We start from the raw sequence: 16,868 nt of genomic DNA, 5'->3' as shown, positions 1-16,868 counted from the left end.
CTGTGTGATTCACGTCACTATGGAGGTGGGCTTTGAGGGTCAGTCCATTGGAAGTGTCAGGAAGAAATAATTTTCATAATGTTACTGGAATTTATTGTAAAGTAGAATAATAGTGGGGTCTGTGTGTGGGGGTGTGCATGTGGGGGGCGGGGGGGGAGGTGTGCGTGGGGACTTGATTGAATTAAAGGCAGTTGGTCAGAAGACTTTGATATAACAGACGATAAGCTAAATTTGAAATGTTAAGTAGGTAAACATAGATGTAAAGGTAACATTTGGATTTTTAAATAAACCAGGCTAGCTTGAATTCAGAAGAGGGGGGAGGTGAAATGTTTCATCTAGCCAGGAGAAGTCAAGAAACAGTGTTTATTTTTCCCAAAGATTACTGGTAAAATTAGTACTTTGATGAATTTTTATTATTAGAGAAGTAAAGTCCAAAGACATAGTGATACAATGGGAATTTGCATTCAAAGGAGAAAATATGTATAAAGGAGAAAAGGCTATGTATAAGGTCAGGCATTCTAAGATCTAGTACAAGTGTGAAAGGCCTCCAGCATCTAAGCCTCAAGCTGTTGTTGACAAGGAACTGAAGCTGAGAAAAACTCACTTTGAATTCGACTGTTCAGGGTATTGTCTGTTACTTTGCTTGTGTGTCTCACTGTTGCTTTAACAGAGGTGTAACCGGGATTGAGATTAATTAGGGGATTTAGAAGTTATTAGTAGTAATTTGTAGATCTATGTATGTATTTAAAATCATTTCTTCTATTAATAAAGGTTTGGAAACCAATAAGACTTGGTGGCCTTCTTTTTACTGAATTCAAAGCCCGGATCTTGACACAAGTACAAATTGAAATAGTTGTGGCAACTACTTCAAGTTTCCCTGGGATTTGGGCAGCTTGGCATTCATGATACACCTGCCATAACTGTAAGTCACGGTAGGATTGGCTTACAGAGTGTTTTCTTAAAATATCACAACCTCACAGTGGCAGCCTGCAAGGGTTAGACAGAGAGAGAGAGTGAGAGGGACAGAGATAGATAGAGGCAGTCAATTCACCTTGCAGAACGTGGGTGGGAGCTCATGCTCAGATTGAAGGGACCAGGTTGGTGAGGATTTAAATGTGGCTTGAAGATTCATCTAGCTTTGGGAGGAATCTCCAGGGTAGCCCCCACTGTTCAGGGTTTAGAAATTACCTGGCCGGAAAAGGGAAAAGGAAGCACGCCATTAGGAGCTGAGAATAGCTTTGGACTGGGTGGTGGGAGTATAAAGCTTCCATTTAAAGGACAAGAGTGGCGAGGGATTTTTGGTTGTTTTAAAAGTTATATGGAGAAACATTTCTCTAGCTTAGAGTATAAGTTGCCTAATGAGATAGTGTTTAATCAAAGTTGCTTTCAGTTTATATCAATGGTGCCCAATCAAGGGGAAGTCTCGGTGTGTAGCAGCAGTGATGTCAGTAAGCAGGCAGGCAACCAATCAAATTGAAGTATTCACCCATAACAAACCACGAAATTAAAAGTACTTAAAGTTCTTCAGGTGGTAAAATAAATGTATGACTGTATCAAAATAGAAGCTAAAATAAAGATCCAGACAGGTAAGAAAAAAGTTTTTAAAATATGGCATTTTTAAATAATTGCGGAGAAATTCAACAGTCCAAAACATAGAATTAATTTTTCAGGGCAAGTAAAGGTGGTTAGCAGTATTTATGAAATTAGTATGACGTCTAAAACTTCATTCAACAAGTATATTGGCATCTGTCTGTCTTGGGAGGCAATGGACTGCGCCCAAGGTGTTTTATCCAGGAATTTTAAGAGGCTTGTAGCATTAGAATGGAAGTACCAGGCAGTACTCCCAAATGATTTAGTGATTAATTCTAAATAAACACCTGTATAATTTTTCACATACATCTAACTATTCAATCAACCCAAGCTGCTCCTCAGCATTTTTAAACCATAAGATGACCTCACCTGCCTGATAGTTTTTTTAATATATTTGTTCCTAGGATATGAAATTACTGGCAAAGGAGCACTTATTGCCCATCCCAAATTACCCTCAAGGTGATGGTGGTGAGCAACCTTCTTGAACTGCTGCAGTCCATTTGGTGCAGGTGCTGTTAAGTAAGGAGTTCCAGGATTTTATCCTACAATGATGGGACAGCAATATATTTCCAAGTGAGAATGGTGTGCAACTTGGGAGGTGGTAGGGTTCTAGAGAGATTGCAGGTTTGAAAGGTACTGGTGAAAAAGCCTTGGGGAGTTGCTGCAGAACACCTTGTAGCACACACTGTAGCCAAGCTGAGCTGGTGGTGAAGAGAGTCAATGTTTAAGGAGGTGGATGGAGTGCCAATCAAGCAAGTTGCTTTGTTCTGAATGGTGTTGAGCTTGAGTGTTTTTGGCTATTTGAAGAAGTGCTTACAAGATGAAACATGCATAACACTTAACTGCCCTCTTCCTTGAAAAGGTCAATGACTTCATATGGAAACAAGCACAATGCTGCTAGTCCTGGCACCCACTCTTTTTATACGTAAATAGAAAATAAAACAGCATGTCCCTAGAAACACCCAATATTATCCCTTACCCTCGAAATCTGGAGGAAAGGCTGTAACATGCTCATCCCCAGAGGGTTGTGGATGCTCCATTGCTGAGTATATTCAAGACTGAGATCAATAGATTTTTGATCTCTCAAGGAATCAAGGGAAATGGGGAGCTGGCAGGAAAATGGAATTGAGATAGATGATCAGCCATGATCAGACTGAATGGCAGGGTAGGATCGATAGGGCCTAGTGGTCTATTTCTGCTCCTATTTCTTTTAATGGAAGTGGACCTTCTGGTCCTCTCACTCATGTAGCACATTAGCAAGCTCCTAAGGAACTCCTGTACCAGTAGCCTTAAGGTATAGCAAGAAGGACATCATGGGGTTATGGTAGCTACTTCAAAAGGGACAAATTATATTGTTCTAACAACTGGTCAACAAATTTTAAAGTCACGAATCTCATCATGAGCAATTCTAATTGTAGCTCATTATCTCTCCTCAACCTCGCCACTGTCTTTATCATTGCAGAGAATGGAGTGGTCAGTAATGAATGAATTCAAGAATAGCTGTTTTTATCTCCAGAATAAGCAATCTATTATTAGTAAAAATTGAGAAAAGGTTACAATAATAGGTTAATTGCTGAACATTCAGAATATGTCCAGTGTAAGAAGTAATGACAATCTGGAAGTGTATCACAAAGTTTTACAATGCATAATGTTATCTGATATATAGCATTTTCCAAATTTTCTGTTGTTGTCCTTGGTGACCTACTGTGACTGCATCTTTCTGGCCAGAATTTTAGAACCAAAGCATTGGAATGACCCTGAGTCCAAAATATTCTATTTTGACAGGAGAAGTGAACTCAGCTACAGCTTTCCAGGTATGTATCTCCGAGAGCTGGTACTCAAATTATCTAATCACATGATGGCACAGGGCCTCCAACTACATAATTTGATTGTCTTAAATTGTCAAACCTTGGAGTTGATTGCAATGGATGTTTTGACTACATATTTCCACAGAATGATTGTAATAGGTAGGGTGGTGACCAGCTCATTACTGAGGGGGTATTGCCCTTATACTGACAAGAACATTTTTCTTTTTACCCACACCTACTTCCGTCAAGTATACTTTCAACTTTTTTTTTTCTACACATTCTTATTTTTTAGTCATGTGTTCCAACCTCTCTCATGAGGTGAATGATCCATACAGATCAGGCTTATGATTCAAGACTCTCACTAGAAGAACATCTTGAAATTAAGTGCTACCGTGGGGCTAATTTTGTCAAGTTCTATAATCACGCCAAGATCTCTTTCTGCTTACATACAACCAGTTCAGCATCATTTATCAAGTAGGTATGTTTCCCATACTTTCTTCTGTGTGATACCTGCTATGCAAGCAAGCGCTAGAGTAAAATCGGATGCATTTATAGGACAATACATTCTCAGGCAAAGCATACTTTTTTTTATTCATTCATGAGATGTAGGCATTGCTGGCTAGGCCAGCATTTACTATTCTTCTGTAATCACGCTCGAGAAGGTGCCTTCTTGAACTGCTGCAGTCTATGTGGTGTATGTACCACAGTGCTGTTAGGGAGGGCGTTCCAGGATTTTGACCTAGCAACAATGAAGGAACGGCAATATAATTCCAAGTCAGGATGATGTGCATCTTGGAGGGGAACTTGGAGGTGGTGGTGTTCCCAAGCATCTACTGCCCTTGTCCATCTAGGTGGTAAAAGTCGCGGGTTTGGAAGGTGCTGTTGAAGGAGCCTTGCTGAATTGCTGCAGTGCATCTTGTAGATGGTACCTACTGCTGCCATTGTGCTTCAGCAGTGGAGGAAGTGAATGTTGAAGGTGGTGAATAGAGTGCCAATCAAGCGGGCTGCTTTGTCTTGGATGATGTTGACCTTCTTGAGTATTGTTGGAGCTGCACTCATTCAGGCAAGTGGAGAGTATTCCATCACACTCCTGACTTGTGCCTTGTAGATGATGGACAGGGGATGAGTTATTCACTGCGGAATTCCCAGCCTCTGACCTCCTCCTGTAGCCACAGTATTATATGGCTGGTCCAGTTAGGTTTCTGATCAATGGTAACCCCCAGAATATCGATATTGGAGGATACAGCAATGGTAACTGCACTGAGTGTCAAGAAGAAGTGGTTAGATTATCTTTTGCTAGAGATGGTCATTGCCTGGCACTTGTGTGGCACGAATGCTATTTGCCACTTGTCAGCCCAAGCCTGAATGTTGTCCAGGTCTTGCTGCATATGGACATGGACTACTTCAGTACCTGAGGAGGTGCAAATGGTGCTCAACATTGTGCAATCACCTGCGAACATCTCCACTTCTGACTTTATGATGGAGGGTGGGTCATTGGTGAAACAGCTGAAGATGGTTGGGCCTAGGACACTAGCCTGAGAAACTCCTGCAGTGGTCTCCTGGGATGGAGATAATTGGCCTCCAACAACCACAACTACCTTCCTTTGGGCTAGCTAAGACTTCAACCAGTGGAGAGTTTTCCCTGATTCCCATTGCCTTCAGTTTTGCTAGGGCTCCTTGATTCCACTCTTGGTCAAATGCTGTCTTGATGTCAAGGGCAGTCACTCTCACCTCACCTCAGGAATTCAGCTTTTATCTGTGTTTGGGCCAAGGCTGTAATGAGATCAGAAGCTGAGTGCTCCTGGTGGAACCCAGACCAAGCATCAGTGAGCAGATTATTGCTTTGTCAGTGCTACTTGATAGCACTGTCGACGATATCTTCCATCACTTTGTTGATGATCGAGAATAGACTGGTGGGGCGGTAATTGGTCAGGGTAGATTTGATCTGCTTTTTCCCACATTGGCAAGTAGATGCTAGTATTGTAGCATTCAAGGTTGAAATATTGGAACTTACATCCATTATGTGAACTTAATATGAGCAACCCAAAAGCAATACAAGATTCAGAAGTGTTTCATCATGGTACCTTTGGGGAAGATGTTAGCATTTATTATTCTACAAAAGTTGTAATATCAGTTAAAATACATTAAAAGTGTCAATACAACTGAATTATAAATATTTTAAAAACAAAACCCAGTAACAAAAATTGGAAAGAAAACCATCTTGTCTGCACAGCAGACTCGCTTAATACAACTACCTGAAGTCCCAAGTGAATTGAACCTGAAGATACCTAAAACTAATATTACTGTATACAAGTTGGAAGAACCTATAACCCTACCGAGAGTGGAATGATCGAAAACAACGACCACTACCTTGGTGTAATTATTAGTTATCGCTTCATGGGCAAAGTTCAATTAGAAAATAAACTTCAGATCAAATACGTTCTCAGCATCATGCATAAAAGAAATGTTTCAGTTCACATCCTCCAATGAAATGGAAGTCAAGCTTAGTCTTATTTACCTAGTTTCATAATTAACCAGCAGTATGATGCATTTTTTTTAAGCGTACTGCATTAAGACTACATAATTCCACTATTTCCCAACTGTGAGAGTTTCCACTCTGAGCTGAAGCTCTTGGGAAAATGGCAAAGAATAATTTGGCATTTCATTAGGGGGAATAAAAATCCAATATGCAAGGGAAGGAAAGAAAAAAAATGCCCAGCTTAGTCCCTTGTGGCTTGCATAGAACTACCATAGGCAGAGAACAAAGTCCAAGTCATATGCTTTTGCCTTCAGGTGTGGAATGATTTGCAGCAAGTTGGTGCCAAAAGGAGACACACAAAATGGTGTAAACAATAATGGAATCTACGACATCTCTATGATATGTAAACCTCACAATGCTGTTTTTCCATCCAGACTAAATCTATTTATAACAAAAACAAAAATACCTGGAAAAACTCAGCTGGTCTGGCAGCATCTGCGGAGAGGAGCACAGTTAACATTTCGAGTCTGAATGACCCTTCAACAGAACTAAGTAAAAATAAAAGAGAGGTGAAATATAAGCTGGTTTAAGGGGAGGGTGGGACAAGTAGAGCTGGTTAGAGGATCAGTGATAGGTGGAGATAGCCAAAAGATGTCACAGACAAAAGGCCAAAGAGGTGTTGAAGGTGGTGATATTATCTAAAGAATGTGCTAATTAAGGGTAGAAAGCAGGACAAGCAAGGTACAGATAGCCCTAGTGGGGGTGGGGTGGGTGAAGGAATCGAAAAAGGCTAAAAGGTAGAGATAAAACAATGGATGGAAATACATTGAAAAATAATGGAAATAGGTGGGAAAAGAAAAATTTATATAAATTATTGAAAAAAAAAGGGGGGGATCGGAAAGGGGGTGGGGATGAAGGGGAGAGTTCATGATCTAAAATTGTTGAACTCAATATTCAGTCCGGAAGGCTGTAAAGTGCCTAGTCGGAAGATGAAGTGTTGTTCCTCTAGTTTGCTTTGAGCTTCACTGGAACAATGCATCAGGCCAAGGACGGACATGTGGGCATGAGAGCAGGGTGGAGTGTTGAAATGGCCAGCGACAGGGAGGCCTGGGTAATGCTTGCAGACAGACCAAAGGTGTTCTGCAAAGCGGTCACCCAGTCTACGTTTGGCCTCTCCAATGTAGAGGAAACCACATTGGGAGCAACGAATGCAGTAGACTAAATTGAGGGAAGTGCGAGTGAAATGCTGCTTCACTTGAAAGGAGTGTTTGGGCCCTTGGACGGTGAGAAGACGGGAAGTAAAGGGGCAGGTGTTGCACCTTCTGCGGTTGCATGGGAAGGTGCCGTGGGAGGGGCTTGAGGTGTAGGGGGTGATGGAGGAGTGGACCAGGGTGTCACGGAGGTAACGATCCCTGCGGAATGCCGCCGGGGGGGTGAAGGGAGATGCGTTTGGTGGTGGCATCATGCTGGAGTTGGCGGAAATGGCAGAGGATGATCCTTTGAATGCGGAGGCTGGTGGGGTGATAAGTGAGGACAAGGGGGACCCTATCATGTTTCTGGGAGGGAGAAGATGATGTGAGGGCGGATACGCGGGAGATGGGATGGACACAGTTGAGGCCCTGTCAACCACCGTGGGTAGAAAACCTCGGTTAGGGAAGAAGGAGGACATGTCAGAGGACCTGTTTTCGAAAGTGGCATCATCAGAACAGATGTGACGGAGGTGAAGGAACTGAGAGAATGGGATGGAGTCCTTACAGGAAGCGGGGTGTGAGGAGCTGTAGTCGAGGTAGCTGTGGGAGTCGGTAGGCTTGTAATGGATATTGGTGGACAGTCTATCACCAGAAATTGAGACAGAGAGGTCAAGGAAGGGAAGGGAAGTGTCAGAGATGGACCATGTGAAAATGATGGAGGGGTGGAGTTTGGAAGCAAAATTAATAAATTTTTCCAGGTCCCGACGAGAGCATGAAGCAGCACCGAAGTAATCATCGATGTACCGGAGAAAGAGTTGTGGGAGGGGGCTGGAGTAGGACTGGAACAAGAAATGTTTCACATACCCCATAAAGAGACAGGCATAGCTGGGGCCCATGCGGGTACCCATAGCTACCCCTTTTATTTGGAGGAAGTGAGAGGAGTTTAAGGAGAAATTGTTCAGTGTGAGAACGAGTTCAGCCAGACGGAGGAGAGTAGTGGTGAATGGGGATTGTCCAGGCCTCTGTTCGAGGAAGAAGCGGAGAGCCATCAGACCATCCCGGTGCGGGATGGAGGTGTAGAGGGATTGGACGTCCATGGTGAAGAGGAGGCGGTTGGGGCCAGGGAACTGGAAATTGTTGATATGACGTAGGGTGTCAGAGGAATCACAGATGTAGGTGGGAAGGGACTGGACAAGGGGAGAGAGAATGGAGTCAAGATAGCAAGAAATGAGTTCCGTGGGGCAGGAACAAGCTGACACGATCGGTCTGCCGGGACAGTCCTGTTTGTGGATTTTGGGTAGGAGGTAGCAGCGGGCTGTCCGAGGTTGGGTGACTATCAGGTTGGAAGCTGTGGAAGGAAGATCTCCAGAGGAGATGAGGTCAGTAACAATCCTGGAAACAGTGGTGGGGTCATGGTCCAGGGGGAGGCAGGAGGAAGGGTCTGTGATTTGACACTCAGCCTCTGTGAGGTAGAGGTCAGTGTGCCAGATAACAACAGCACCACCTTTGTCAGCGGGTTTGATGACAATGTCAGGGTTGGACCTGAGAGAACGGAGTGCAGCAAGTTCAGAGAGTGAAAGGTTAGAGTGTGTGGGAGGAGCAGAGAAATTGAGACGACTAATGTCATGCTGACAGTTCTCAATGAAAAGATCAAGAGAAGGTAAGAATCCAGAGGGAGGGGTCCAGGTGGAGGGAGAATATTGTAGGTGGGTAAAAGGATCCGTTGAACGGGGAGAGGACTCCTGCCCAAAGAAGTGAGCACGGAGATGAAGGCGGCAGAAGAAGAGTTCAGCATCGAGCCAAGCCCAAAATTCATTGAGATGAGGGCGTAAGGGTATGAAACTAAGGCCTTTGCTGAGCACTGAACGTTCAGCATCGGAGAGGGGAAGGTCAGGGGGTATGGTGAATACACGGCCGGGGCTGGGATTGGAAGATGGGATGGGGACAGAGGACCAGGCAGGGGTGGTGGGTCCTGGATGGGTGTTGGTGTCGATGAGTTGTTGGAGCTTGCGCTTCTTTGCGCCTGAAAGAAAGAGACAGAGTTTCTTGTTGAGGCGTCGGATGAGACGAAGAATAAAATGAAACTGGGGGCACGCGCAGCTTTGAAAAAGGTGGTGCTGCAGGGAGAGGTCGGGTGTGTTCATATGGCGGTGCATGGCACTGAGTGTGGATCTCAGAATGCGACGAGAACAGCAGTCCGAGGAGTGTTGTATGTCCCGGAGATACCTGTAATCCTGGGTGGGTTCAAAACATGAGGGATGGAACTTCAGTTGAAATCCACATGGGGTAAGTCGGAGACGGAGACAGTCACTGAGGAAGGAAATATGGCTGTGAAAGCGGGTTTTAGTAACTTGTCAAACACCAGGAGAGAAATGGAAAGCAATGAAGGTGAACAAGGCAAAAGAGAGATACAAAAATCCTGACGGAGAGAAGAGCAATACTTCTTCAAGATAGGCATTCCTTGAAGAGAAGTGTCAGTCAATTAAACACTAAGTTAAAAGCAAAAAACTGCAGATGCTGGAAATCCAAAACAAAAACAAAAATACCTGGAAGAACTCAGCAGGTCTGGCAGCATCTGCGGAGAGGAGCACAGTTAACATTTCGAGTCCGAATGACCCTTCAACAGAACTAAGTAAAAATAGAAGAGAGGTGAAATATAAGCTGGTTTAAGGAGAGGGTGGGACAAGTAGAGCTGGATAGAGGGTCAGTGAAATCTATTTATAATTCATATTCAATATCAATTTGCAAAATGACATTTATTTTAATTTTAGTAAGTTAAATAGTAAGTATAAGTTAATTAACAAGTGAACTCTGAATTCAAAGTGCAATACTATAATAAGTTCCCATGAGGGGGAATTTTTTTTTGCTATCTCAATTTCAACCATACTAAAATAGATCAGGAAATCAATTCCATTTTCTGTGCAAATGGCACTTTTCAATTTGAAATTTAAGGTTCCATTTCCTGTAATGTCAGATTTCTTTGGAATTCATTAGCAAGTGAAGTCTACCATTGGGCTTCAGTGTCAACACAAATTTTGAATAGTTTTACTGATTAAATAAAATTCTTCCTCTTTGGTAGCTGAAATCCTAGTCCTATGTCACAATATTTAAGGGGACGATGGTTATCAGACAGCCTAAAAGCTGCTACCTCTAAAGAAATATACAGTTGCTCTTCATCACTGAAGGGCAGATACATCAATTAATCGGAATAATTACAGTTACTGTCCAGTTTATGGATTACTACACTGTTCGCATAATGGCAAAAAACCCACAAAAACAAAAAAATGCCGGAAATACTCTGCTTAGGTAGCATCTTGGAGAAAAACAGAGCTTCAGGTCAATGACCTTTCATCAGAACTGAAGAAAGATAGAAATGCAAGAGTTTTTAAACCAGTAGAAGGGGAAAAGAGTTAAGAAGAACAAAAGGGAAGATCTGTGATAGAGTGGAGGACAGATTAACTAACAAAATATTTAATGATGCAAAAGCCAAAGGGAGTGGTAATGGGTATAGTAAAGGAACAATAGGTTGTGTCCAGATGAGGCATGAATGGCTATATAGCAGCCACTGAATGCAACATGAAGGGATAAAGAAAGAAACAAGACAGCAAAGAAAAAACAGAACAAAATAGAAGCAGTGGTTATAATCTAAAGTTGTTGAACTCAATATTGAGTCCAGAAGGCTGTAGAATGCCAACACAAGATGAAATGCTGTTCCTCAAGCTTGTGTTGAGTTTCATTGGAACACTGTAGCAGGCCATGGACAGGAAGGTGTCAAGAGAATGGTGGAGAACTAAAATGACAAGCGACATGAAACGTGGGATAGAAGCAAAATAATGCAGAAGGTGGAAATCTGAAAAAAAACCAGAAAAAGATGGAAAAACTCAGCAGGTCTGGCAGCATCTGTGGAGAGAGAAACAAAGTTAACGTTTTGAGTCAGTATGACTCTTCTTAAGAGCAGGACTCAAAACGTTAACTCTATTTCTTTCTCCAAGGAAGCTCAGGATCATGCTTGCAGATGGAATGGAGGTGTTCTGCAAAGCGGTCACCGGGTCTATGTTTGGTCTCCCCATTATAGATGAGGCTACATCATGAACAGTAAATACAGTACGCTAAATTGAAAGATGTACAAATAAATCATCATTTCACTTGGAAGGAGTGTTTGGAGTGTTCGATGGTGAGAGGGGAAAGAGGTGAAAGGACAGGTATTGCATCTCCTACACTTGCACAGAAAGGTGCTACAGAGAAAAGGAGGGGATGTTAGGGGTGACTGAGGAGTGGAGCAGGGTGTCACAGATGGAATGGTCCTAACTGTCATAAAAATAAAACTGAATCAATGACAAATCATGAAATATTGAACAAAAGTTTTGTGATTTATCAGCATGCTTTCATTGTCGTTTAAAAGGTTAAAACATTATAAAAATCATTCTCAGGGTGTGGGTATTGTTGGCAATGCCAATATTTATTGTCCATAGTCGTCCTCGAGAAGGTATTGGTAATGCTTCTTTTGAACTGCTACAGTCTGTATGGTGAAGGTACTCCAACACTGCAGTTTGGTAGGGAGTTCTAGCATTTTGACCCACTGAAGCAACAGTGATAGATGTCCAAGTCAGTATGTGACTTAGAGGGGAACTTGGAGGTGATGACATTATGTTTTCCATACGGAAGTGAAACAATGTTTCCAACTTTACATTTTAAACAACTATAGCATTGAAAACATAATTTTGTAAAATAGTCACTTGGTAGTATAGAACTTGAGTATTGATGCAAAAAGAGACAGGCTGTCGAAGCTTCTCATCATGCACTCATCAGACAGACGCAAGAATGCCAAATTTCAAAGGGAGCAATAATTTATACTGCATAAGAAAAGGATGCTGATTGGTTGGTAAGTCGGCTCTGGTTGAGGCGTTGCCATGGAGAATGCACCAGAGAACTACTGACCCCCACACTTTTGTTTAATTCAAGAAAGTGCAATACTTTGACATGTTCCTTTTGCCTGCAGGGCAAGACACTGTATGAATATATGTAGCTGCTAGCAAGTTTAAGTGAGTCACATTGCGAGTCCAACGGATAATTTTAAACGACTGGCACATCGCTTCAGCTGTTCGTAATAGGCAGAGTACTTACCGCACCAGCCGTGCTTGCAAATCACAGAACATATCTACCATTCGGTGCAATTCCACAATTGGCCGACACTTGCTGAACAATTCTGCATGTGCTAAGAATTACACCCACAACTAACTTAAGATTAATTAAGTTTAATGGTAATTTAACTTGTTTGTTTCTGTTTCTGGGACCTTGTTGGGTGTAAACAGGCTGCCACATCTCCCTTTGTTAACAGTGAAATAATTGGGATCTCCTGAAGTCATGAAAGGCACTATATAAATATGCATTATTTCTTCCATCACTTATATTGATGAGCTCTTGATCAAATGAAGTGAATAAATATTACAAATGAACAAGTTATATAAAATTAATTAGAGTATATAGAGTATTAAGCCATTCAGTCCTGTGAATGGCTGATCCATACCTGAATTCTATTTATCACCTTGATACCATTACTTAAAAACTATCTATCCAGCATTGACAACATTTTGAGGATAAAGCTCCAGATTTGCACTACAGTATGTGTGAAAAATGAGATTCCTGACTTCACTCCTAAATAGCCTAGTTCTAATCTTTATGTACTCTTGTTCTGGATTCAGCCACCAGGGGAAATACTTTCTCCGTACCCTATAAAATCCATTATAAAAGATCTTGATTAGATCACTCAACAACCTGGGTTCTATTCACAAGTTTAGTTTGCTATCTAAGCCCAGGTATCATCCTGACAAATTTGCAGTGTACCCACTTTAAGACCAATATATCTTTCCTGAGCTATGGTGTCCAGAAATTAAAGCATTATTCCAGATAGAGTCTGACCAAGGTTCCACAGGAATAAAGCATCACTTCCTCACTTCTGAAGGTTGGAAGTATTTTGTGGAGGCATCAACTCTCTGGTAATTTGGTAATGGTGACAATTTTACAGCAAAAAGCACCAACAGTAACTGAATTGTTTTTGAAGCATAATCACTGTTATAACCCAACAGCTAAGTTGCACATGCCAAGGTCCTGTAAACAGCCATGAGTTAAATGATCAGTTTGGCTGTTTTGGTGGTGTTGGTTGAAGGATTAATATTGGTCTGGATTGTAAGAAATCCTTTGCTCTTTTTTAAGTAACGACACAAGATTGTTTATTCCCACCTGAACAAGGAGACTTAGTTCATCATCTTACCTTGAAACATGACATCACAAGAAACGCAGCCTTCCTTTAGTACTGCACTGAATTAATAGTCTGGTAATTATCATTGTTTGCAAAAGTTAATGAAACCATCATTGAAAAAAGAAAATTTGGGTAGTATTTAATGGAGGCGACGGGGGTCTCACCTACCTGCTGGAGAGCTGGTGAAAGAATGTCTGCCTTATTAAATGCCTGAGAGGCACTTGAGTGGCCAGCTGCAGACCTCCCCCAGCATCAAGAACGCTGGGGGTGGAAATCTTGTCCCCCGAGAGCTGCCAGCCTATTAGGCTCGCAATTGTCCATTGCAGGCGGCAACACTGAGGGAAGCAGAGGCAGCTGCTTGCAATGCACCCAGGAGAGGCCTAAGATTGCCGAGTGACCCGCAGGTGAGTGAGAGTGGGATGGGCATCACAGGACGGGAAGATGGGGGTCAGCAGCAAGGGCAGGGGGTGGTTCTCAGCCAACACCCTCCTTCCTGATGTTGGGTTCCTCAATCAGGCACTTGCTGCCTTTGAATGAGGGACACCTCCTTGGAGCCTGCAAGCAAATATGACAGGGTGTATGGCCAGTCAAAACACTGCACCTATGGCAGCGTGATCATCAGAGATTTGAAAAATACCTGCCAAACCTTTTGCACACACATTTTAAACACAGTAGTACATGCCTATCTGTCTCCAGATAACATAAAGATGTAAAGACATTATTACACTGTGCCCTGGCAGTGGCTAGTTCGTCAAGACCAACTTATGCATTTGCAAACTGAAACACAATCTCCTATTAGTTTTCCCGAGAGTAGTTATCAAATCTAAATAAATTGAATAACATTTGCAAACTGAACCGAATGTCATGCGATTGATGTCATGTGACAGAACCTCCAGAAATGGGTAATCCAACAAACAATCCGTTCAGGAAGATAGCAGTGCTGAGAGTGAAGTGCACACTGGAGATAAGTTTTCAATTGGTTGTAATAACAAAAGCACCACACTGTCAATTGAGAATACACTGCAACTGGTTTTCTCCTAAAGTACTCTCAAACATGTCATGAAACTCACCTATTTTTCCATTAAATTATTGTGGTTTATTGTAAAGTAGGTTTATGGGTGTGAGTGTAGATGGCTCTGTTTGTGTCATTTAATTGAATTAGAGTCAGATAGACTGCAAGCTTGAAATTATCAAAAGAAGTTAGAGGTAAAAGACATCTGAAATGCTAATGAGTAAACATGGATGAGGGCTTAGCATGTAGGATGTAAAGGAAGTTTACATTTTTAGATAAGTGGGTTGTTTGGGTTTCAAAGGGATGGGTAGGATATTTATAACTAACAAGATTAGCGAGGCCAAAGGTGCTGACCATATTGGCAACATGAAAGAATTTTATATTATGGAAAAAGTAAATTTCCAAAGACAAATAGAACAATTAATTTACAGATTAAAGAGAGGGAAACATATATAAAGAAGGATGGTATGTTATGTTGGGGGGCCATGTAAGATCTAAAAGGACTGTGTAAAACAGCTATGGAGAAGCCTCCAGCCACTTTTGCAGAAGTCTGCTGTATCCAGTAACCAAAGGTGAAGGAAAGCCTTTGGAATTCCACTGTCGAGTGAGTGCTGTGGTAAACTTGCTGGCTTGCCCATTTAACTTTAAAACCTATTTGGGATTGTTGCCTTAAAGGGGGCATGTAGTTGGGAGTCAGGTTAATTAGGGATTTGTTATAGTATTAAGTCATTGTAATCTTACGTATGTGCTTGAAATATTTTCTTTCGTTAATAAATGTTTTAACTTAGTTTTTAAAATCCCTAAAGGTCTGGGTGGGATTATTACTTGTGAACTCAGAGTACAAATCTTCTCGTAATAAATACAAATTGCAAAATCATTGTGATGGCATGGCCAAGTTTCCCTTGTGGATCTGGTCCACCTGGCACACATCACTTGCCACGTCATAACAAACAAACAATCTCCCTAACCAAACAGATCGTGTCAATTTGCTCCAATAATTTAGAAGACCCAAAGTATATTCAAAACATTTTATAACCTGTGGCTATTATGTGGCTGAAACCTGAATTTTGTACAACAGAAAGCATTATATGTACTGCACGAAATGTCATAGTCTACCCAGATAATGAAATTCCCTTTTCACCTTAATAATTAATACCTTAGTGTGGAGTTTAATTCCTTGATTAATGAATTATTTATTCTAAATTAACAATAAATAAATCACCTGAACACAATTTTATTAGGAGCATTTATCTGTTTGTAGCTACTAATTTTCCTTAAAAATAACAAATTCTATGGGATGCAGTCTGAATGCCAGTGCCTACCTTCCAATCAACGAACATATCTGTGGCTTTGTGTTCCCCTTGATGGTCCCAAATATATCAGGTATCATATCACCATTAAAACTGAAAGAGAATAAATATAAGTTTAGACAAACCTAACTTAAGGGATCAGATAACCAACACTCCCAATAAAATTGAATAAAGCATTGAAAAACACAGCTCCTTTCACACTTAATCACAATTGTTAGACAGTAAAACTGACTACCTCGTCACAAAAAAGAAAATACGTAATTTTTTATAAAAGGCAAAGTTGAAACATAAAAACATATAAACAGAAGTAGCCCATTTATCCCTGAGAGCTTGCTTCACCGTTCAATTAGATTGTGGCTGACCTGTATCATATCTCCATTTACCCATCTCGGTTCCATATTCCCAAATAACAAAATTTAGCAATCTCAGTATTGAAATTTACAACTGACCTAGCCTCAACAGTTTTATGGGAAGCATATCATGTGAGATATGCGTTTTTCTTTCTCCAGATAGCTCGGTGTTGAGGCCATTTTTTGTACCCAATATAGGATGCCAGTTCCAATTGAAGAGGCTCAGATTGATTTTTGCCCCTGGATTTTTATGCCTAGCATTAAGTGTCAGAACAAAAATAACAACCTTTTGAACATTTGGTGTTACAACTGCAACTTATAAAGTAGGTTTATATTAATTTACAAGACATTATTCTATGAAAATTGCATAAATGGGCATGTCTTTATAACCAGAATATACAACTTTCTTCATTCTGCTCAGTTTTATGCAAATTTCTAATTCTAAGAAGGTTTTTTCTGGAAGCTGTCATATGATTTAAGCAGTGGTGAAATGTTCCTCTTCATCATATTACTGTTTTCTGAAACAGTCGAGACCTGTTCTTCCAGAACTTTTTCACTAACTGAGTTTTTGACTGGGAAAATAGACAAAAAGGAAACATCATAAATCTAATAAATAGATAAAATAGCCATCACCATCCGAAGGGAAAACAAAAGTAATTTTTGCAACATATTTCTTTATGTTACAGACTTAAATGCATAATTTGGCTGTACAATGCATTACTACATTATAGTAAAACTAACTATATATACACACACACACACCACATCCTGTAAAATTACTTCCCCATCATAGCAAATCAAGAAACAATAATCCATTTAAATCTGAAAATAGCAATATCTTCCCCCTCTTCATTGCAGATTCATATAGGT

The 16,868-nt window shown here is 41.1% G+C and overlaps 1 protein-coding gene across 2 annotated transcripts in view; it reads right to left on the bottom strand.

Moving 5' to 3' along the window:
• itfg1 (integrin alpha FG-GAP repeat containing 1) overlaps positions 1-16,868 on the bottom strand; it is a 287,768-nt gene that overhangs the window by 228,268 nt on the left and 42,632 nt on the right. For both annotated transcript variants that reach the window (XM_078544345.1, XM_078544346.1), the window contains exon 5: positions 15,661-15,741. In XM_078544345.1, the coding sequence (XP_078400471.1) occupies positions 15,661-15,741 (81 nt within the window). The remainder of the gene's footprint in view (positions 1-15,660; positions 15,742-16,868) is intronic.

The sequence above is a fragment of the Cetorhinus maximus genome, chromosome 6, assembly GCF_964194155.1.
Source record: "Cetorhinus maximus chromosome 6, sCetMax3.hap1.1, whole genome shotgun sequence".
NCBI classification, from domain to species: domain Eukaryota; kingdom Metazoa; phylum Chordata; class Chondrichthyes; order Lamniformes; family Cetorhinidae; genus Cetorhinus; species Cetorhinus maximus.
This window is presented reverse-complemented; position numbering and strand designations above follow the sequence as displayed.